The sequence below is a fragment of the Synchiropus splendidus genome, chromosome 12, assembly GCF_027744825.2.
Source record: "Synchiropus splendidus isolate RoL2022-P1 chromosome 12, RoL_Sspl_1.0, whole genome shotgun sequence".
NCBI classification, from domain to species: domain Eukaryota; kingdom Metazoa; phylum Chordata; class Actinopteri; order Syngnathiformes; family Callionymidae; genus Synchiropus; species Synchiropus splendidus.
The window spans coordinates 11304050-11326228 of record NC_071345.1 but is presented as its reverse complement, the minus strand read 5'-3'; the positions used below and the strand labels follow the sequence as shown (position 1 = coordinate 11326228).

At 46.5% G+C, this 22179-nt stretch overlaps 3 protein-coding genes across 12 annotated transcripts in view; 2 read left to right on the top strand and 1 right to left on the bottom strand.

Annotated features, from left to right (window-relative positions):
- The window catches only part of cicb (capicua transcriptional repressor b), a 39655-nt gene extending 37338 nt beyond the window's left edge, over positions 1 to 2317 (top strand). For 4 of the 7 annotated variants that reach the window (XM_053881732.1, XM_053881727.1, XM_053881728.1 and 1 more), the window contains one exon: positions 159 to 2001. In XM_053881732.1, the coding sequence (XP_053737707.1) occupies positions 159 to 448 (290 nt within the window). In that variant the 3' untranslated portion in view covers positions 449 to 2001. Of the gene's footprint in view, positions 1 to 158 lie in introns of all 7 variants that reach the window. The other 3 variants (XM_053881733.1, XM_053881731.1, XM_053881734.1) reach the window with 3 other exon arrangements.
- Positions 2125 to 11575, bottom strand: znf526 (zinc finger protein 526). Of its 3 annotated transcripts, none has more exons than XM_053881737.1 (9): positions 11360 to 11575; positions 9088 to 9181; positions 6205 to 6545; positions 5970 to 6124; positions 5799 to 5891; positions 4339 to 5024; positions 4144 to 4273; positions 2593 to 4083; positions 2125 to 2517 (listed from the first exon to the last, which is right to left on the bottom strand). In XM_053881737.1, exons 3-9 carry the CDS (start codon positions 6503 to 6505, stop codon positions 2344 to 2346), a joined length of 3030 nt encoding a protein of 1009 aa, XP_053737712.1. In that variant the 5' UTR covers positions 6506 to 6545; positions 9088 to 9181; positions 11360 to 11575; the 3' UTR covers positions 2125 to 2343. The 3 variants fall into 3 exon arrangements, with proteins under 3 accessions (XP_053737712.1, XP_053737713.1, XP_053737711.1); XM_053881738.1 differs by lacking the exons at positions 9088 to 9181; positions 11360 to 11575 and adding an exon at positions 7037 to 7252 and having other exon boundaries at positions 2593 to 3860; positions 3936 to 4083; XM_053881736.1 differs by lacking the exons at positions 9088 to 9181; positions 11360 to 11575 and adding an exon at positions 7037 to 7252.
- On the top strand, positions 8245 to 21742 carry gsk3ab (glycogen synthase kinase 3 alpha b). 2 transcript variants are annotated; one of them, XM_053881739.1, is made up of 11 exons: positions 8245 to 8352; positions 8462 to 8644; positions 14560 to 14747; positions 14862 to 14945; positions 15272 to 15382; positions 17456 to 17586; positions 17747 to 17951; positions 18477 to 18572; positions 18930 to 19116; positions 19192 to 19269; positions 19914 to 21742. In XM_053881739.1, exons 2-11 carry the CDS (start codon positions 8473 to 8475, stop codon positions 19976 to 19978), a joined length of 1317 nt encoding a protein of 438 aa, XP_053737714.1. In that variant the 5' UTR covers positions 8245 to 8352; positions 8462 to 8472; the 3' UTR covers positions 19979 to 21742. The 2 variants fall into 2 exon arrangements, with proteins under 2 accessions (XP_053737714.1, XP_053737716.1); XM_053881741.1 differs by lacking the exons at positions 8245 to 8352; positions 8462 to 8644 and adding an exon at positions 12745 to 12839.
- The last annotated feature ends 437 nt before the right edge of the window (positions 21743 to 22179 follow it).

Sequence of the window (22179 nt, the reverse complement as noted above, 5' to 3'; positions counted from 1 at the left end):
TGACCTATGTTGGTCCTCTGGCCACATTATCTCTCTCTCTGAGCCAGTTGTGCTCCTTATGTTGCAGGAGCAGGACATCTGCTACTATTACACACACTACTGAAACCCCCTGGCTGCTCATGGTATGAGCTTGATGTTAATGTTTTTGCACTTTCCAGCTCAAGCCACTGCAGCATTCCAGACCCGATACTCGGACATCTTCCCCACCAAAGTCTGCCTGCAGCTGAAGATCAGGGAGGTCCGGCAGAAGATCATGCAGACGGCGACCCCCTCGGACACGCCGGGCCTCGGCCTCCCAGACTCGGTCGGCTCCCTGCCTGGACCCTCGAGCGCCCAGTCGGGAGAGGGCAGCGGAAAAGGTGGCGCAGACCTGCTGGACGAGGAGGTGGATCAGGGCGCAGAGGAAGGTTCCGAGGACCCGCGGGATACACCAGAGTCCTCCAGATGAGGATCGTGGACCAATCCGAGTTGCGATGTTACCAAACCAGTGATGGGATGTTAAGGATTTGCGTTCCCACAGCAATGCAGCGGCACAAAAACTTGCACATGTCAGCGTCTACACACATTCACCCTGCCATCTTTGAGTCCCTGGACTGGAGTGACCCTCAGTCACCTGGCGGAAAGTCCCATCGGTGCCAGCGAAACAAGATCCTTTTAATCGTCTGCACTCTCTTGTTTGAATTTGGGACTCAGAGCTTGTCTGAAGAAAGACTAGGAAAAAAAAAAAAAAAAAAAAAAAAAAAAAAAAAAAGTACCTTTCATGGTTTTTAACTGGGTCACTAGGGAGGGGGGCTGTGCTGCCAGTCTCAGGGGGCTGGGCCCTCGACAGCTGGGAGCACTTGGACAGGAACTCATCAGGCGCCTGGTACTTTTATCCTTTTTTTTTTTGTTGTCGTTGTTGTTGCTTAGAATTCAACCCTCGGGCCAGGTCGACACCGAGGCGTTGACTGACACTGAAGTGGACTTCTGGCTGTGCCATCATTCCTGATGCTCCCTGTGCCCCCTCCCTAAGTCAAGCACACGCCAGTGAGTAGTTACCAAGCATTCCCGTGCCTCATTCATCAGCCTCGGAAGAGAAGGCGGAGCCGAGCCGCCACATCTGGCTCTGGAGCTCTGGCTGATTCGGCCTTAATCCTCTCCAACTCTTTTACTGACTCAATATTGTACTCTATTGTTGTGACTCTGGTGAAGACTCGTACCAGGCCCGGTCCAAAGTGCTGATTCCCGTCCGACTCATCAGTTCAGTAGCGGACTCACATGTACAGACCTCTCATGCTAGTCTTCCCTCTCCAGGACTTCATTTCAGCAAAGAACACACACATGGACCTTCATGTCCTTTGAAGAGTAATAACTGAAAAGAAAAACATGCTGAATTGTTCTTCTCTTTCCTCCTTTTGTCACTTTATCGCTCTCTCCGGTTCTCCTTGTTTGTCTGGAAAAGTGCGGGCGGGTCAGCAATCAAAACCTGCAGCTCACACGAGACCCGACCGCTTGTTACTTTGTGTGGCTGTTGTAAATATTCACCGCCACTTGCACGGTGCCGATTACTGAAGGTGAGAAAAATCAAAGTTAGAAAAAAAAACAAAAAAAACAATTATTCTGGCCATTTATGTTTTTGTGTTTATACTCTCGTTTTGCCGTTCCAGTACAGTATGCAAGCGATCAATTTTTACAAATAATTTAAGTTTGTATCTGTATCTTTCTGTAGAGATGTTCAATTAAAGTGACTTTATTGCTGGCGATGTGAAGGCTCCTCTCTTCTTCTTGAGCTCATACGTGTCCAGCTCGTACCATTTCAGGTCTTAACCTGTATCCGCTGCCTCCATCTCTGTCCTCTAATACTGGTGAGAACCACAGGGAAAAGGTTGGACCCATTTGTTTCAACAGAAATAAAACCATTATGAGTTTCCATGAAACTGTGGCCTAATGTTCTGAGCCCTCTAGGTGGCACTCTCATCTTTGAACGACCGTGCCAATGATTTTTAAACTAAGAGCGCCACCTACTGAGCTCTGAAAATGAAGCTGCTGTTTCACGAAACAGCTTGTCACTAGCTGCTGCTCTTTAGAGGAGGAAGTGACTTTGGTGAATTTTGAAATTGAAACGAAATCTCTGCTCGTCTTGATATTTAAGATTGATTTATTTGTTCATCTACTATATATACAAATGAATTTCATTGAACAAAGGAAAAAAAACCATTTCATTCAATTAAAATAAAACTGGTAAAAAAAAAAATCATTACAGGCACGACCTGTGTCTGAAATTAAAGCCACATTACCATAAACGCAGCCATCACTTGTCATGTGACTATATTTCATTTGGTCTCAAAGATATCCCGTCCATCCTCAGAGCAGCTGCAGTCCCTCCACAGCCACCGTCTCCATGGCCAGGCCGTTCTCCAGTGCCGTGTGGTAGATCTGTAGCGCCTGCTCCAGAGGAAGGACCCCTCCCTCGCTGGTCTCTATGATGGCAATGGTCTCCCCAAACTCATTGCACAGCATGGTTGGGGTCCCTTGCACCTGAGTGGGAGAGAAACAAGGTCAAACTTTCATTCCTCAGAAGAAACCGTTCATGATTTGTTGTCTTGTTCTGACCTGCTGACCGTCCGCTGTTTGAATTTGGATGAGCTGGTGCTGACCGTTCACCAGCTCGACAGCAGAAGCGTCAACCATGGTCACGGCAGGTTCGGACTCTGGTGCGGCGGCAGCCTCGGCGTCCAGCTTCCTTTGCCGTGCGTGCGTCTTTTTATGGTTCCTTAGGTTGGAGAATGTCTTGAAGGCTTTGCCACACTCCGGACACACATGCGGGCGCTCGCCCGTGTGCGTCCGCCGGTGTTCGGCCAGGTGCATGCTCTGGATGAAGCCCTTCCCGCACACCTCGCAGCAAAACGGCCGCTCGCCCGAGTGGATGCGCAGGTGCTCGCGCAGGTGTGTGTTCTGGCGGAAGCGCTTCCCACACACCTGACAGGGAAACGGACGCTCGCCGGTGTGGACTCGCTGGTGCAGGGCCACTCCCGACGAGGAAACAAACAGCTTCCCGCAGACGGGGCACTGGTGGGCCTTGGGTCGCATCCCTGCCGGCGGACGTGGCCTCCCTGGTGCTGCGGCATGACTGAGTTTGTGCAGCCGCAGGTTCGCAGCAGAGTTAAGTTTCTTGCCGCAGACCTCACACTCGAACCCCCCACGGCAGACAGCGGACCCCTCCTCGGGTTTGGACTCCGCAGAGGGATCAGAATCTTTGCCCTTGTCAGGAACAGCCTGAGACAGAGTCGGATGCTGCTCCGCGCAGTGGCTGTCCCTCTGTCTCCGGGTCAAGAAGCCAGCTTCGCAGTGAGGACAGGGGAAGGGCGCGGGGGATCCGGGATGGTTGGTGTAGCGATGCGCTGCTAGCTTGGCGGGCCGGCGGAAGGTGGCGGAGCAGTTGGGGCAGGTGAGGGGCCCCGTGTCAGAGTGCAGCAGCTGATGCTGCCGCAGATTGGACGACTGCGAGAAGCAGCGCTGGCAGACGTCGCAGCGGTACGGACGGATGCCCGAGTGCACCAGGTTGTGCCGCATCAGGTTGGTGAGGGATGAGAAGGTTTTGCCGCAGTCCGAGCACTGGAAGGGCCGCTCGCCCGTGTGCGTGCGGATGTGGTTGCGCACGTGAATCCGCTTCCTGAAGGATTTGCCGCAGACGCCGCAAACAAAGCTGCGCTCGGCGGCGTGGCAAATCCGTCGATGCCGAATGAGAGCCTGGCGCGAGGGGAGGGTCTCTGTGCAAGATGGGCAAGGCACCCCACCTTCTTCTGTCTGTTGGGGAGGAGCATCGACTCCCACACTGGCCTCCTCAGGTCCATCGGTTTTCGGCGCCAGCTCCGTCTGGCCTTGGGCAGCAACCGACACTTTAGCGTTTGAGCCCTTCTGACTCAACGTTCTGATATTGGAAATAAGGATCTCACAAGAGTCGTCTGCAGCGTCCACCATCTTCCCTTTCTCCTGCTCCACGTCCGGCTCCAGTGGGCTGACGTGACTGAGCGTGAGCTTCCGCTCTCTCGCCTGCTGGATGATGGCGAGAGCAGAGAGAGACGCTCTTGTCGGGGCGGCCACCTGGAGACACAGCTGAATGTCAGACACAGGAACAACACGTCAACTAGACTGTTGTAATACCGTCGAGGCGCTGGCGTCAGAAATGCCGCGCTCCAGGTGCGTCCGGCGGTGGTACAAATACTTGGTCATGTTGGTGAATGTCTTGTTGCAGAACTGACATTTGTGAAGAGGCTCGTCGGTGTGCGACTTCCTGCAACACACAACCACGTCCAGGTTGTTAAAGGGCATCACTGTGAAGCTTGAGGAGATCCTCACCTGTGCATGACTAGGGTCAACTCAGTAGGGAAACTCTGGCCACAGTCCACGCACAGATGCCGCGCCACGCCCGAGTGCGAGCGCATGTGCGTCTGCAGCGTGGTGGCCTTCTTGAAGACCTTCCCACACTCGGGACACTCGTGCGTGCCCTGCTCGTGCACGCGCTTGTGAGCGGTGAGTCGGTTGATGGAGCTGAAGGTCCGGTTGCACAGAGGACATTCCTGGCTTTTCCTCCACGCCGGCTCCTTCTCCGACACCGCGATCCGCACGTCCATCCTCTCCGCGGCACCTTGGTGAAAGGCCTTCAGGTGGCTTTTGTCGTGGCACAGGATGTGCTCCCCCTGGTGCCGCAGGAAGTCCTCAGGCGTTTGTAAGACAAGGGAGCACTCGGAGCACTCGTACGGCTCGCACACCACCAGCTCGCCCGCTTGCATCTTGATGTAGTCTTGGGGAGTCAGCCTCAGCTCCAACCTCTGGACGCCGTTCTCCATGAGCCTCGCAGAGGAGCCTTTGGCCATGGCCGGCAGCAAAGGCGCCGGTCTGGCCCTCTTCGGAGCCCTGGAGCCGGAGTTATCAGCCGCAGCTTGAGCCGTGAGGATCTGGAGGTGCATGGTCGCCGAGCCTGGGGTGGCTGTGACAGGAGGGAGCAAGGAGGCCAGGGGTTTCTTCTGCTGCTGGGCCAGTACCTGGACGACACCAGATGCATTTTCATTTGCACTTCCGCAGGCTTTAAGCTAGGAGGGTACGGAGACATGACAAAAAAAAAGAGAAGTATTGCGAGATCTCACGAAAAATAGTATTGTGAAATCTCGCAATACTAGTTTGAAGTGACGTCGCAACTACTTCCGGATCAAACAACCATACCGATCAGCATCCGTGGGAGAGTTTCATTGAATTTTATTTCCAAACTGGACTTAAATATGAGGACATAAAGTCCGTGCTTCGTCGCAAGCATGGTTTTGAACTCAGTGTCAGGTCATCCTTCATGACTCCTCTACTACTCGCAGCAGAATCAATATATTTGAACGGCATGAGGAAAGTATTGTAGCATCTGGTGGTAGTAGACAGAAACAGCTGTTCCATAGTTTAGTTTCTTCTTTTATTTCACTCAAACACTGTGTAGTGCTCTCCAGAAAACATAAACAATTGCAGCTCCTCACTCTCCTCAACAACTCCCAAAAACAGAACTCCATCTCACCCCCACCGTCGCATCTCACTCCACCCTCACTCACTTGTCACCACTGAACTCTTAAAGGAACAGTAGCATAAACCCAGAACGTCAGGAGATCTCGCAAAAAACTTTGGTTGTTGTCGTCATGTCCCCTTAGGGGCTCCGTAGCAGGGCGTCTGCAAAACATGAAAAAATGGCGGCCAAGCTACGGTCGAGCATCTGGCGTCCATTTTTTCATGTTCCTAGCTAAACGCCTGATTTCAAGTCTGAGCGGCGGCAAAACACCTACCTGAGCCAAAATCTCTCCAGCCTGCTGCTCACTCAACACACAGTTCTGCATCAGAGGTGCGACTGTTCCGTCGGGTTGCAGGACGTACTCCACCTGCGGAGACACACACACACACAGATCAGTCCCGACAACGCCGCCTTCTGAAAGTCGGTCAGTCAGAGCGGAGTTTACCGGTGTTTCCGAGTGTGTGCTGCTGCTGTTGTGGGTGCGCCGGTGCTCCAGCCAGGTTTCAGGAGAGTCGAACAGAGCCAGACAGTCCAGGCACTGGTACTGGACCGGCTGAGTTTCAGCCGCCGGTTCCTCAATCTCCTGGACCTCATACACATCTGAACAACACAGACAAGTACAGAAAATGTTTCCTTAGGTCTGCGGCTGAAGGCAAAACGTCTCTCCATCTCCCCCTCACCTGGCTGCTCCGTCTCCATGCCGGACTCCCTCATGTGCAGCTCCTGGTGCTGCAGAAGCTCCTCCGGGTTCACCAGCACGCTGCCACACTCCAAGCACTGGTAGTGCTGCTCCTGCTCCACCTCTGGGAGGCCCTGGAAAGCCACCGCCACCCCGCCATCCACCTCCACTTCCTGCGCGGTGTGGATCTGCTGGTGGACCAGAACGTCCTGCAGGGAGTTGAAGAGCTGCTGGCACTCGCTGCACATGTACTGGTGCTCCACATACACTTCCTCTGCCTCGTCCTGCTGAGGCTCAGCCATGTTGGAGGTCGGATGTGTGTCAGAGGAGACAAAAATGTTGCTGCAAGAGAGAAGATCACTTTTTAACTTCATTCATTTGTTTGTGTTTATTTTCGCCACATAAGAAATGTGGTTTAACTTCCTCCACAACATTTATCAGAGCTCCAACCTATGTCTAACATGGAAAAAACAGCATCGTTACGGTTGGGAAATGTAGAGTTTACTATCATTTCCAGTTGAAACAAATTGCTAATCCACTATCCACTGGCTCGCATTGACAACATTCCAAGTATGATTTCGGCGCGTTTGTCTCGCTTGTGTGACAACAAACAGGCGATCGTGCGCGTCAGCGTCAAACCCTTCTTCCTTATATTCGCGTGTGATGGCAGACGGAGGGCAGTTGGCGGCGCTCCCTTCGACATTGCAACCCTAATCCCCGGCACCGCGGTTTCCTGGAGGCTGCTCCCGGTGCGTCGGGCGGTCCGTCAGGCGGCGCTGCACACTTTTCCCCGAAGCTCGCGCGCGCTGACGGCGGGCCCTTCTTTCTCTTACCTCGCCCTACTCTCGTTGGACTGTCCCTCGTGGAGACATCGCGCCGCGTTCGCTCGTCCGTTCGCTGTTCAGAGATCCTCCTCCGGCGCCAAATTGTAGCGGATGGTCAGTGGATATGAAACAGAACGATCAACTCAATTTCGACGCGTGTAGTGAAGCAAAGCCCGCTGTTTGCCTCCATTCTTCTGGTCGTAAGCCCCACCTACTGCGGTAGTGTCGAATATTTCGAGCAATCTGATTGGACACTTTGGTTGTAAATTACAAAACCGCGTGGTTGATGGGAAATGTAGTTATTCTGTATAAACTGAGTCGACGTGAAGAACTCGGTAGCTTTTTCACGAGTTTTGGTGATTGAAATTTAACGATATAGTGGGTGATTCAAATTCTTTGATAATATTCTTTTTTTTCCCCAATAAAATGGACTGGAATAATGGGACAAAAATTGAAGATTATATATATATATAAACGAATAAAAAATATATACATTTGTTTGTTATTAGTTTATTGTACATAAAGTGTGTTTATTTAATGTTATTATTATTAATTCGGTTGTTTGACCATATCATATGTGATAATATTGGGAAAATGGGATGGGATGGGATGGCTTGACACCACCTTCTCACATCCGATACCGATGTTGCTGACTTGAGGATGAGTCCATTTCGATCTGACACCTTCAACGTGTCACTCAAAAAGTTGTTAATAATGTTTTTGAATGTGATCTGCTTAATACCGACACCTAAAACGGCTTGCAACGGAGGCTGTGGACAACTGCTTTGGCTTTACTAAAACACAAAGGCATGGCATAAATAAAAGTGCAACTTGGCAATATGTTGAAATAATTAAACAGAACTTATTTGGGATCATGGATGGACTGTGATCCAGTGATTTCTCCCTGGATTGGACCTGATACTGATCCTGGTCGATACTGATAACCATCCCTCGTGAATTTATTACAACAAAATATTTTTTTGCAGTTAAATTAATAAATCCTCATACATTCTTATTTAATGTTATATTTTGCATGTAAGTGTGAATATAACTCTGTTTTTTTAATAAAATGTTTGAAAACTGTAAGGAATAAGTACATTTGAGGAGTCATGAAACCTAAGCACAGTAAGATACTTGCCCAGAATCACATGTCGCGCTTGTAGGCGCCTTGAGGTGCAGCTTCAACTCAGTTGTCTTATACACTCAGTTTCCCAGAATCCCTTGTGGTGCTCACGTAGTCGTGCGTCACCTCCCCAGTTTCCCCCCCCACCACCACCGTTGCACAGAGGAAGAAAGGGGGAGAAGGGCAGCTTGTACTGAACGCCGTAAGTGCAGTTTTAATTGTTTAAATGGAAATATAAGACAGTTATAGAGAGCGCCACACTGTCAAGCGTTATAGCTGCTGCTAACGTCCACGCTCAACCCCGGCCTTAGTTCACACAAACATGAGCGGCGGGCGGGCCAGGACCAGCTCCTTCGCTGAGCCTCCCGGAGCTCCCGGAGCCGTGGCAGCCGGTGCCGGATCATCAGGAGCCAGCGGAAGCTCCGCAGGAAAACCTGGGGCTTCGCAAGCCACTGGAGGCAGCTCGACGGGTTTTGGAAATGTGAAAATGACTCGTAAGTGACCGACATCGTTTGACCGATTCGTCGATTAAGACGTCCCAAGCGAGAGTTGCTCTGTAAAACACAGTCGAGTAAAAGCCCGATATTCGTGAAACTAATGTCGAACATTGTGGTGGAGCTAATCTGAGCTAGCCGCGAACCTGTGTTCTAGCGGCTAGCGTTAGCCGTGTTTTTCAAGACCGGACCCCGTTTTTTTCACCGAAGATGCGCCAATAATATGCACTGTCAGAGACAGGTATCATTTCAGTAATAAGTTCGCTGACGCTAAAAGGGAATTCAAGTTGTTTTGTCATTCCCAACCATTTGTCTGACGATTAGCAGTATCTGGTTAGCATTGGTTCGTCGTTAGCCGAAGCTCTGTTGTGGATTTAGCCGAAATAGCTGCTGAGTTTAAAAAAATAAACCTAATCTGTTTCAAATTTAGAACGATGTCTTACCTTTACACGTGTTTTATCTCAGCTGTCTTTCCGAGAAGCATCGGTTTTTCCGATTTTGGTGGGAGAGACAGCCATTTGAAATCAGATTGCAGACCTATTTGGCACAAATAAAGAAAATCAGGGCCCACAATTGTGTGGACGGAAGTGGTGATCTGAGATTTAGCTGCCAGTCTACCCACTTTTCAGTAACTGTTACCTGGCCACCCTCCATATGAGTTATTCCAAAGCACAGGATGTCTAGAGTTTCACATAAACATGTCCATGATTGTGATGTTTTGATGTAACTTTAGTCCTTATCAAACCTGTTATTCCCTTAAAATTCACGTTTAAATAAGAACACAATACTTAGTCGAGAAAAGTCTTCAGAAAGGAACACCTTTGCCAATAAAGAATCCTTTAAAAAATTCCAGCCAGTGAGCCAGATCACATGCTAAATGTATCATTGGTTTCTTGTCCCGTTTCACACACTTCCTGACAATTTCATCCAAATCCGACCCAAGCTTATTAAGTTAATATGAAGACAAACCAACGGCTACCTGGCAGAGGTAATACATCCCACCCCCCGAAATGGAACTCTAACTTAATTCCCTGACCGATACTCGAATCCTGGCCACCGTGGTGAGAGCGCCTGACTCCGAGACCAATCACCAGGTAATACAGAGCTCTTCAATGTGCACAGTATGTATCTTGTGTACTGAAGACCTGCTTACTAAATCATTATGGATCACTCCCAAAATTGATTTGTTCTAGTTCACACATTTCCTCAAAATTTCTTCCAAATCTGTCCGTAATTTTTCAAGTTGGTATGAACACAGACAAACAAACCAGCGTAGTCGGAAACAGAACCTCCTTGGAGGAGGTAATTGGACCAGTAAGATCGGATTACCAGATACTTGCTGAAGTTATGTTCAGAAAGTATCTGTTTAGCATTTTAAAAACCTCCCCTTTCTTTTAAAATATTGTGTTGTGCAGTTCGTTTGCTATACTTGCTCATCTTAGTGTCCCAGTGTATTCATTTCTGTTACTATTTTCTTCCATTAGTGTTGAAAGCATTGAACGATGCCTCAGTTGCATCGGATTGTAAACCAATTTCATTGTACGGTTCAACAACCGCACAAGACAGTACCTCTCTCATCAACAGTAAGGGTGTTAAGAGTGGATGAATAACAAATGGCGGACATGAACACCACCATTCCAGCATTAAGCGTCGTTCCATTTGAACCATTCAGTTGTTCTGACAGTAAACGCTGGAAAACAAAATGATTCTTGCTGTTGAGTGTGATTAGAAAAGCACCGACGTCTCGTGGCGGTAGTCCACCCATGATCTGCAGAGTGCATCAGCACTTCTACAGTTAAGTTGGTTGAGGCGCTTTTGGAAATTGTGTCCACTGGTTGAACTCGTGCTGATATTCTTTTCCCTCACTGTCTGACTGTTATAGCTGTGGAATATGTTGTTGTCCCTCTGCCAGAGTGTCTGGTTCTCTAAATGGCCGTCTCTGACAAACCTCATCTGCAGTGACCCAGAAACTATTTTGCAGCAGAATGGCACTTTAAACTTTATCAGCCACAATGTTGTATTTTTCACCAACAACCATAAACAAACCAGAACAAGTGAACATGCTGGGTTGCAAAAATTTCACATTATAAATAGAAAAAAAGTAGGATGCTTCACCTGGATTTTTTTTTTTACGGTTTGGCAGCCTTGTTTTCACTGTTATGCCGAGTATGAGCCACTAAAGTTCTTTAAAGTCAGTGTAAAATCCCTGCCTTAGGTCGATGGGTCAAAGTAGCCTCTGAACTTTAAGTACATTATAGCCCATTATTTTCAACATTTGACTCTGATTAATTTCATTGTTGAGTAAATCATTTAATAGCATTCTTCCTATTGTCTAGCATCTTTAAAAGAGTAATTTTAAGACAACTTTTTTTGTTACAGTATTTGGTCACTGATATATACCAAACTGTTGGTGGTCATTAAATGGTGGCGTCAAAAAGGAACGTATTGTCACTTTGATAACTGAAACCACCACTGACTGAGGGAGGCACCTTTGCTCATTCTGTTGGATTGTCATCATAGCTGCCACTTGAAAAATGCACAAGTCAAATTCAACAGTGAATATGTACCCCAAAAATACACAGGAGCAGGATGTTGCCGAAGAAAGCACTTTGATGAACTACAACGACACAGAGATAGATCTCAAAATGGAACACCTCCTGCTGACCCCACGGCTGTGATGAGATCAACAGGCTTATCATGTGAAACGTCTCTCACCTGCAACTGCAAAGTCCTTTTCTTTAAGTGCATCAGATAAATAAGGCAAACACGGCCACTGTATTCTTGAAGCTTCACACTTCACTTTTGTTTTGGCTACGTTAAAACGGCCACAACACTGCATTTGTTGAGATCGGGAAGGGTCCTGTTGAGACAGGCGGAGCGAACAAGCCCTTGAAATGGTAGCACTTCTGGGTGAGCCACTGTCCACGCAATTTCATCACAGGCTCTGACAAGCCTTTTGGCAACTCCTCTTCTCCAGTTCCCTCCCAGTCGCACTTCCTCTGGGGCTGGTCACACATACAGTCTTGACCAATACAAGTGCTTGGACATCAGCGTTTATTGCTACTGGTTACTTGTCTTGTCCTCCTGTGATCGAGAATGAGTCTCACCTTCTGCATAGATGCTGCTGTCTTCAGAAAAAATGGTCGCTTATGCAGGAGTTTAGCCTTCAGGAGGAGATCATTCCCCGTGAGACTGCTTTTATAGCCTTCCATAATTTTTGCTAATGGATAATTGCATGTAAATTAATGACTGAAAACAAAGACTCAAGGGAGATGTGTTGGCTGTGCTGACGTCCACCGTAGCTGTGCCAATATTTAGTTTTTGGTCTGTTTCATTTAGCTCCCAAAACTATTTCCAAATGAGCATTGATTCTGAGAACCTGCAGGTTGTTTGGATCTGTCATTGAAAGTTATGGTTAGAACCGCTCTGACCATTTTGTCTCAGCAGCTGAAACATAGGGGCTAAAAGTTGATGTTTAACTGGGAGGGTGAACAGAGCGCTGCTGGCTGTCATATGTCAATTCAAAAAGAAGTATAAATCAATTTTGATGGCCTGCAGTTGTCTAAAATGGAGAAGTGTGCTCTTGTCCAGCGAAGATGTCCGCTGGGCCTCGACTCTGGAGATGACATGGGGATATGGTCTGGTCCTTGATGAATTGTCCAGACAAGGAGGAGCTACAAACCAAACATGATGCTTAAAGCAAGTCGGAGAACGAAACAGGAAAATGTATGTTTTTTTATCAGACACAAGGCAAATAAAGACACCTGTGGCGGATTGCCTGCTGGAAACCTTCATCTAACAAACCTTTCGTCATAACCATAAACTCCACTGTGAGTCAGACGATTCATTAAGACTTGCTTCAGGCTGATTCCAGAAGACCTTTACAGCTGTTTTGTGTAGATACTTACTCAGTCGACACATGACTTAAAGACTAGACATGTAGCTATCGACCCCGACACTTATAGTGCCAGGGCTGTTACCTATGAAAGGTAAAATAGGTGCCGGAGACCTCTGCAAAAGCCTTTGTTGATGAGTTCAAACAGCCGACCAATGTTCATGTCATACACAAACCAGGCAAAAAGATAGCCTCAAGTCAGATATTGTAATATTGGCCTGCCGAAGAGGCTAACAAAAGGAACCTCGTCTGAGCAACTTTGCGGAATAATGAATTTCACGAGCAGCAATGGAGATTTGAGTAAGTAGTAGCCAGCTGATGTAGTGGGGCACTTGGAGTGTGCTTAACTTGACTGCCGTGTCGTGTTAACTTCTGTAAGTTCGCCCAGTTCCTTGAAGCAACATGTAGTTGAATTGAATCAGTTTCCTTGCTAGGATCCGTCTCTTTCTTTCACAATGAGTTTTCCTTTTCATCATTAAATCGATGTTCCATCGAACGGTGGTGCATTTTGCCTCGTACTACGTGGACATCGTCTTCATACTTGAATTTGCAGCATTTTCGTTCTGTGAAACAGCTGGGCAATTTGTACAGACAATTGAGGAGACTCTTGTCTTTCAGATTGGATTCTAAACTTAGACTGAATAAAACCACCCCTTTTTTTCCCCCTGCCCTGGAGCATCTATGCTGCCGTGCACAAATGGACACTTGAAGTCCATCAGACCGAGACATGAACAACACTGTGCAAGACAGAAATGTTCTTTCTTTTTAGTCGATGAAAACCTGCATGAAGGTTTGTTTCACCTTCGCTTCTGCGATGCGCGGCACACTAGAAAAACTCAGGAATATTTAGTTGAGATTTCATCGTGGGCTGTCAATTGATTCAAATTTTAAATTGTGATTAATCGCACTACAGCCATAATTAACTCATAATGAATTAATCATTTATTAAAAAAATTTTTAAAACGTTGAATGAAAAAGAGCCCTTAATCACTGAGGTGGAGCTGGGAGGGACCTGTTATAGCACTTTAGCACAGTGTTTAATGTTGGTGAATGAATGCTGTGCAGGTCGAATGAATATTGTTACCTGGTTTCACAGAGACAGAAATGCTAGAATTCACATAGTTCAGTGCCACATGCAGTGTTTGTTCATGAGCGTGAGAGCCGCTGTGCTGCTTGAAGTTGGCCGCTTTTGGCTTCGTCATCATGTAAGTACTCTGTGGCGTACTCCGGTGGTTACTTAACTCACATCGACAGTAACTGCAAATCACTTGAGCCTTGTCGAAAGAACCGTCTGCCATGACTTGAAAACTAATTTTGCCATTCAGTAGAGTGCACCCCCTTTCATCTGCACTTGCGTTACTGTTGTTCGCTGCTTCCTGATCTTCTATGGAAGGTACGCACGGTTATTCAAAACACGCACGTCAAAATATTAGTTGCATTAAGACTTGCTATAGTTGTTCATTTTGACAACTATCATTTGTATCATGGTGGTGTGTAACAGGATATGGTCTCAATTTATTCAGTTTAATAGCTTCCCCATTTAAAATGAGATCTTAAGATGAAGCTCAACTACTTGATTTTTTAAGATCAAATCCAGACTTAAAGTAGACATTATTGATAAACTCAGTTAATATATTGGTTGATGTCTATATGATTGTGTGTGTATATGTTAGAATACTGGGTTTAGTTTTTTTGTCAAATTTGTAAGAAGAAAATCCGTGCTCATAAGTGGCATCGCGTCTTTGCACTGACAAGCAGAGGCGGCTGGTTTATATTATTGGTGTCAGGTTAGCTGTCGTCCCACACCAGTCCTCTAGTTTAATATGTGATCATGATTTTTGTGTGCACCCCTCTGTACTGAAAAAACTTGACCCTCAGTGACTTTCATGCTTGTGTTTTTGATGTGGTATGTCCACATAAATGTTCGTCACAATTGTTTAGCATAGCTTTGAGTCTTCAGTAGAAAGACTGGCTGTAAATTATGTCTACGCCTTTATGGATACTAGGCTTTGATTTACAGGAGACAGTGGCAAAGTGACAACTGTGGCAGCCACACCCGGTCAAGGCCCAGACTGTCCGCAGGAAGTGTCCTACACAGACATTAAGGTCATCGGTAATGGCTCCTTTGGCGTGGTCTACCAGGCTCGCCTCATCGACAGCCAGGAGATGGTGGCGATTAAGAAAGTTCTCCAAGACAGAAGGTTTAAGGTACGTGCCACAGCTCACAAGATGGAGGCTCTGCCGACGCCTCATGAGCTGTATGACTCTGTTATCCCCGTCAAAGCCTTAACCCTTCTCCCTCTAAATTCCCCTTCACTTCAGAATAGAGAACTGCAGATAATGAGGAAATTGGACCACTGCAACATTGTGAGGCTACGGTACTTCTTCTACTCCAGTGGTGAAAAGGTTTGTTGTCATCTTTATGATATGATAATATGCACCGACTCACTGTGAGCCTCAGTGGTGGCAGGCAAGTACGGAGGTTTTAATTGTAAGAGACGATTATGAAGTTTCTTCCACTTTGTTCTGCTGTTGACTTAGAGCTCAAAGTTACAACACTTGACTGTGTTTCTCCTTTAAGTACAAAGTATTGTTTTGCTCGGGTATAGTTTCACGTGAATTGTGTCTCCTTCACAATAGATTGTTCTAAATGACCGCACGGATGTTTATTACCGTTGGAAGTACACTTTACCAGGAGCCTAACTTTGACTTGGTCTTTTTGCTCTTTGTAGAAAGACGAGGTGTACTTGAATCTTGTGCTGGACTTTGTCCCTGAGACTGTCTACCGGGTGGCACGACACTTCAACAAGGCCAAGACCACCATCCCCATCATCTATGTTAAGGTTGGTTGACACAGGGGATTTCTCAATTTTGCTGGTTGCCTGAATAGCATTTCTGGCCCAACACATTGAAAGGCTCAAAGAAGTGCTGAACATGCAGCAAAACTTCTCATGTTGGTAAAAAATGACCATTTAGTTTTGTGCAGAACATGGATATTTATATTCAAAAAATTAGAATGGCAGGTTACACTAATAATTCAAAATGGTGTAAACGTCCCAAAATACAAAATTGAGTTAAAATTTCACCTCTCATTGTTTGTTTTCTCCTAGAGCTCATATTTGGGACCCGTGTTTAGTACAAGTTATTGTATTATTGCTCTGTTAGCATTCATGTTCATGTCTACTCTCACTTCCTGTTTTTATTTCCTAGACGCTTTCTTGTGTAAATAAATAACTCGCTTCTCTGCGAGTCCGGATTTCATTTATAGAAAGAGGGATTTGCTGCCTCCCAGCGGCAGAATTTGATACTGTTGCTGAGTGTCCAACGCGAGGTTCCCATCACTATATTATATGTACATGTATCCATTAAATGTATACAAGTTAAGGCTGAATAATGTTAATCATGAATTTAATAAATGTGTTCTTTTATTTAAAAATGTAAGTGAGTTGAGAATTGTGGTTCTACTTTTTGTGATTCTCAAACAATTGGTCTCATTCAAACTTATCCTCTTGGTTTGAGGCTTCATGCCATGCTCCTCCACTCTTGCACATGTTTTTAGTATTCCAATTCATTTCATTGAAATGTTTGCTTGTGAGAAGCAACAGTGACAGTGATAGTCTGTTGAATCACCAGCCTTGTTGCTTCGGAGGGCGACAAGCACATATGATTGCACCTTGGAGGACTCTCTCAGAGGTGACTGTTATCAGCTCATGATTTGCTCCTTTTAAAAACATCGACACGTTGAATGTCTCATATATTTAACCTCACTGAACCCTTAATGAATCACCGCTGCAGTCCTGCCAAGTGAGATCAAATTAAAATAACTTGATGCTCTCAATATATCCATGACTTATGCTAGGTCTCGTGTAGGTCGTGACGTCAGTTTGTGTGGGTCTTTGTTGGACAGTCATACTTGGAACTTATTGAGATGTATTGTACGGGCATTGTGAGTCTGCTGGGACTTGTGTGCGATGCACTTGATTTGTTGTCTAAAGTGGAGTTGACTTCAGAGTCTTGGTGTGTTTATCAGCGTGCAGCACCAGAGAGGACATTCTAGCTGTCTCATGGCCCATTTCTTCACCTCGGCGTGCCGTCTCCTGTGGCTTTGATATCCCGACTCATCTTGCGCGCTCTTCCTCTCTCCTGCCATCCCGTCTTCCTCCAGAGACGCGCTTCCCTTCACTGTTCTCTCTTCCTCTCCGTCTTCTCTCTGCCCCCATTTTAACATCATCTCTCATCACTCAGTCAACTTGTCCGCAATCATTTTGTGACGCGTTGACGGCCTGCTGTCACCGCGTTGTGTGACAATAATGATCATAATGGCGATGATGACGGTAATTTGTCACATTAAGGTCCTTACCAGCTGCATTCAGCAGACGCATTTAGGCATTCCTGACGTTGACAAATGTTTCAGAGTGACATCACACAAGCAGGCTTTCAGGGGTCGTTTGAGGGTCTGAACTGACGCCACACTTGGTGATTGAAGTTGACGCCACGCAAAGCCTTTGATGTGTTGCACTAGGAATGCAAGTTTGTGTGGTAACAATGGAGACAGGACTCTCTTGTGAGCCACGTACGGATGTCTGTGGGACAGATGTTGCCCACTTGGCAGCGTTGTGTGTCATCACGTAACCATGTTAATAGACCCTTATATTTTCTGCTGCAGGTCAGTTTCCTAATTCTTATGCAGGTCATGACAGAGATCAAAATTGAAAGTGGTGTACAAGCCTGGCATCAAGTGTGTGTCAAGCCACCTGACTCTTGGACTCAGAAAGTGATTTTTTTACGAAAAGAGAGCAGTTTCTGCCACCTAAACCAGATTCCCTTGCTAGGATGGCATTTGTGGCATTTCCCACTGAACTGCCGCTTTGATATATTCTTGGTTACGCTTCTAAAAGGCTCTTCTACCCCTGCAGGTGTACATGTACCAGCTGTTCCGCAGTCTGGCTTATATCCATTCCCAGGGCGTGTGTCACAGAGACATCAAGCCTCAGAACCTCCTGGTGGACCCAGAGACCGCCATCCTCAAACTCTGTGACTTTGGCAGGTTGGTAGCAGATACTGCCGTTGGGCATGTTTGTCTCTGCATCCTTGTCGGTGCGGACTGTCCCCCTTGTTACTGTCTAGCTTGATGTGGCTCTAAATTCTGCTGACTTGAGTGTAAACCATTTTATGTTCATGGTTTTAAACTTGCATCTCCTCCACAGTGCAAAGCAGCTGGTTCGGGGGGAGCCTAATGTGTCCTATATCTGCTCGCGGTACTATCGTGCCCCTGAGCTCATCTTTGGTGCCACCGACTACACGTCCAACATCGACATCTGGTCGGCTGGCTGCGTGCTGGCAGAGCTGCTGCTGGGTCAGCCCATCTTCCCTGGTGACAGCGGGGTGGACCAGCTCGTAGAGATCATTAAGGTGAGTCATTTGGGAGCGTAAAGTCCAATATTTCTTGAAAGGAAGCCTTTCCTTTCTGATTTTTGTTCTCTCAGTGGTGCACATTGTGACATTCAATATTCAATGAAGCAATTCTTGTGAAGCGCTCTTTTCTTAAATAATCATTCAGTTTTGTCAACCCATCAGAAACCAGAAATGGGCTGCAGTGTTCATAAGTTGTTTCATGACCTATTAATGTTGCTGGTTATTTCCTGGATTTTTCGACATACATTTAAAATATTTGTTGAAGATCTTAACAATATTGTTCATTTCATAGTGACTGTACGTCCTTTTCATGTCATCTGAATGTAGATCAATTGGGATTGCATGTTGGTCATTTGAAATGTACTTTGTTCATCTGGCTCAGACCCAGGGTCCCCATGCAGCCCTTCACTAGTATTCATGCAGTCCTCATGATGTCAGATTGTAACTGCAATTGAACTATATTCCTCCCAGCTCATGCTGGAGTGACCTTTGTTAAAGGAGCACTGCTTCCCTCTCCACCAGGTTCTGGGGACACCAACGAGGGAGCAGATTCGAGAGATGAACCCCAACTACACAGAGTTCAAATTCCCACAGATCAAAGCACACCCTTGGACAAAGGTACCAGTCTGCGTCATGAATAGATTTTGCTTCTTCTCTCTTCTGGCTGAGTGTTGCTGTTTTCATTCTGCAAACTTGTCCTTGATTGTTTTTGTTAACTATTCAAATCCATGCACACTGGTGTTGAAAGAAATGACAGGTGGAGGACAAAAACAACATATTTGCAATGACTTCACCCTTGTCTTGGTACACAGCTGTCTGAGCTGCTTTATTTTGTCATAAAAATACAGACTGTCTAATGGCTTCACTGATCTGAATGTAATGAATTATTTATTTCTTGGCTTTTAAATTCCTGTGGTGACTTGATCTTGCCATTCGTGATTGGTGATTCCTCTGCTTCGTTCGTCTCCTGACTAGGTGTTCAAGCCTCGTACTCCACCGGAGGCCATTGCGCTCTGCTCTCGATTGCTGGAATACACCCCCGTGACCCGGCTGTCTCCTCTGGAGGCGTGCGCACACGCCTTCTTCGATGAGCTGCGTCAGCCCAACACCCGCCTTCCAAGTGGACGAGAACTGCCGCTGCTCTTCAACTTCAGCCCCGTTGGTCCGTACTAGCGCCTTTAAACTCCATCGTTGATGGTGTTTCGATTTCACTAACCGTGCGTCTTGGTGTTTGCAGAGCTGTCTATCCAGCCCCAGTTGAATTCGACACTCATTCCTCCTCACGCTCGTGCACAGACATCACCTGCCTCACATGGTGCGTAGACTTCTTTCAGACAAATGTGTTGTAATAACAATAATATTTGACATAAATGTAAACAGAAAATTTGGTTTGTTATCCTGTTTACATGCATTTCGGAGTTTCATCATATGAATGGGTTGACTTGCCTTCTGTAATTGTTAATGCGCAGTTGACCGTCTCAGTACCGGTAATGTAGCGGTCACTGAAGAGCACCTTTGTGACCCAGCTGGTCAAAAGAGCTCACAAATGACGGATGGTCCAAACACACGACGGAACAGTCGTAATTAGTCTTGCATGTTGAAATAATGGGTTTACAGAAGCACATCCTTCAACAGCGTCGTGAAGTCAGCTTGTCCTTTTGATTCATGACGATCTTGTTAGCCCCTAACTGCCAGACTGTCCATGAAGGACTTGCAAATAATAATGTGAATAGAAGGACACTTGCTTATGCTCCGCCAAGGTCCATGTGGTATCGCCTCATACAGTTGTTATCCTTGAAAGAACGGTTGTGTGTATCATGCAGCGGCTGTAAATATCAGAGGCAATGTCGCTCCAAGAAGTTTTCACGGAACGATGCTTGAAAAGACACCAAATCTGAGTTTTCTGGTAGTTGTTTTTTTTCCCCCTTGTGACTGATGTAATACTTCTCTCCTCCACAGAGGGCGTTGTGTCAGACAGTACCGCCCAGCCCAGCTCAGCACCGGGATCCATCAACAGCACCTGAGCAACCACCCGTCTGTCATCCTTTCTTTTTGTCTTCCCCACTTTCCATCTTCTCCTCCTCCTGCTCTCCTCCTCCTCCGGCTCCAAACCCCTCTCGAACTGAAAATATTAGGCGCACACACACACACACACGCACACACACACACACACGTACGTCCCCGTCACAGCTGATCTCCCTGGGTGGCTCCCAGGGAGATGTGGGGATCATTCAAGTTTTTTAACAAAGCTGACAACATTGGCTCTGATCTATTCCGGCCTGCTGGAATTAGGAAACAAGCTCGGGAGGTTGTTTGGGAGGAGACGAGTGGGGGAGGAGAGGGTCAATGCTACGTTGCGTTTTATCCCTTTTTTATGTTTCATTTTAATTGTCGATTTTATCCGTGGCTGCGGTCATTAGGTCAGTTTGGCTCTTGGAAGAGTTGCAGGTCAAACCAGACTCCTTACTGACAATCACCCAAGAGAAGGTCCCGACTTGAACTGGTGTCGCTCTGAAACCCCCATGTGCTTCTCCTCACTTGGCTCGTCCTCTAGGCCGTCGTTTCCTGGTAATTTTAGGTCATGGTTTTAAACTGTATGACAAAGGCGAGGACTACTTTCTCTCTTTGTTTTCTTCTTTTTGGCTCCTCAATGGCCTTTTATGTAAATGGAAGAAGGAACCGTGTGGTTTCTTTGTGTAACCTTCACTGATGAAGCTCAATGTTTCTAGTATAAATGTGGGTATTGCACATATCCAAAGAGAGTAGAGGCTTAAGCTAAGTGCTGTGCTGTTTATGTGTGTAATAATAAATGCCAGAGGGAGCAGTAAGCGTGAGGCTCCGTCTGCATCCAAACCTCCGGTCCGGCTTTCCTCCTGCTTTTGGAGCGAAAGCTCAGCTCATGTCACCTTGTTTGTGGGAATCACGGAACCTTTCTGACGCAGAGGAGAGCCATCTCACCTGGCATCATCACCGTCGACCCGTTTGCTTCGGTGGTTGTGAGTGCTGACTCCCTCGTCACCATCTTCCCAAACCGCCCGCCCACCCTCCTGCCTCTCCTCCTTCCTGTCCAGTGGTCACAGGAACTGATCATGATTGACGGAACAGCCTGACTGTCAACCACCACTCACACATGCAGCTCAACTTGACCTCACGTTAGCACCACATGATGCTGAAACAGCTGTATTCCTCTTTTAGTTGTTTTTTTTCTCCTTTGGAGCCTCAATCCCATTCCTCTCTGTCCTCATGCCTCTGCTCCTTCCTCCTCTTTTTCACTGCTACTCTGTAAATATCAAGTACCTTTTATTTTATTTTGTTATTATTGTTATTATATTGTTGTTCTTGTAATTTTTTTTTCTCTAACAGCCGGTCGCTGCAGCGGCCGGACTGTTTATCCTCAGTTGCAGTCTGTAAATATGATTCATTTCAATCCCCGATTCACTCGGGGAAAGACAGAACAAAATGTTTTTTTTTTTTGTTTTTTTTTTTTATCTCTCTCCCTCCATTTCTCTCGGCGGTGCTCCCCCGTTTCTCATTTCCATGTTATTGTCGTCTTAACTGTTTTATTTATTGTTGTGTTTGGGGGGGTTGTTCTTTTCCACCGCGGTGGTCATGAATATAGGGTTTTATTCATTTTTTTTTTTTTTTTTTTTTTTAATTGCAGATATTAGTTCAGCAGTGTCAGGTAATTTACATCGGAGATACTGTACTTGATCAGTCTGTTGTGTGTGTGTGCGTGTTTTTATTGTTTTTGTCTGAGTTGTGTGCTGATTAAACGCAAACGGACTCCAGTTTTCTGTTTTTACTTCAATGTGAAGGGAATGTTACAAGCTCTCTGGAACATGTTTTGCTGTCGGGTGTTGGTCCGTGTGTGTGTGTGCGTGAGTGTGTGTGCGCGCGTGTGTTACACACAAGGGGATAATGAACCAAACATTAACACCTTCCATCTCCTGTGTCCGACTGTCTCTGGCTTCAGCTCTCTGTGTTAGCAAACTAGTCATAATTCTCCGTGTTCCTGATGAAATGTGCGACTTCAAAGTTCGTTTGTTTTTCTCCGTCACCTGATGCATCACCAAGACTTTGTTTTCTCCGACATCACCCGAGTCTGGGGTGAAACAGAGCAGTTGGATGAAGGACATGTTGAAGAGAGGGATTGAGGGAGAGATAACTTTTTGTTGGTATAAATAATTAAACTCATTAATAAAGTGATAAAACCGTCTCTGGCTCA

Coding starts and splice junctions, on each gene's coding strand:
- znf526 (XM_053881737.1), bottom strand. CDS start 6,505: ATGGCTGAGCCTCAGCAGGACGAGGCAGAGGAAGTGTATGTGGAGCAC. Junction 5,025..5,798: donor CTGGAGAGATTTTGGCTCAG/GTAGGTGTTTTG, acceptor GGTGTCGTCCAG/GTACTGGCCCAGCAGCAGAA. Junction 2,518..2,592: donor AAACAGCGGACGGTCAGCAG/GTCAGAACAAGA, acceptor TCTCCCACTCAG/GTGCAAGGGACCCCAACCAT.
- gsk3ab (XM_053881739.1), top strand. CDS start 8,473: ATGAGCGGCGGGCGGGCCAGGACCAGCTCCTTCGCTGAGCCTCCCGGA. Junction 15,383..17,455: donor TCCCCATCATCTATGTTAAG/GTTGGTTGACAC, acceptor CTACCCCTGCAG/GTGTACATGTACCAGCTGTT. Junction 17,587..17,746: donor AAACTCTGTGACTTTGGCAG/GTTGGTAGCAGA, acceptor TCTCCTCCACAG/TGCAAAGCAGCTGGTTCGGG.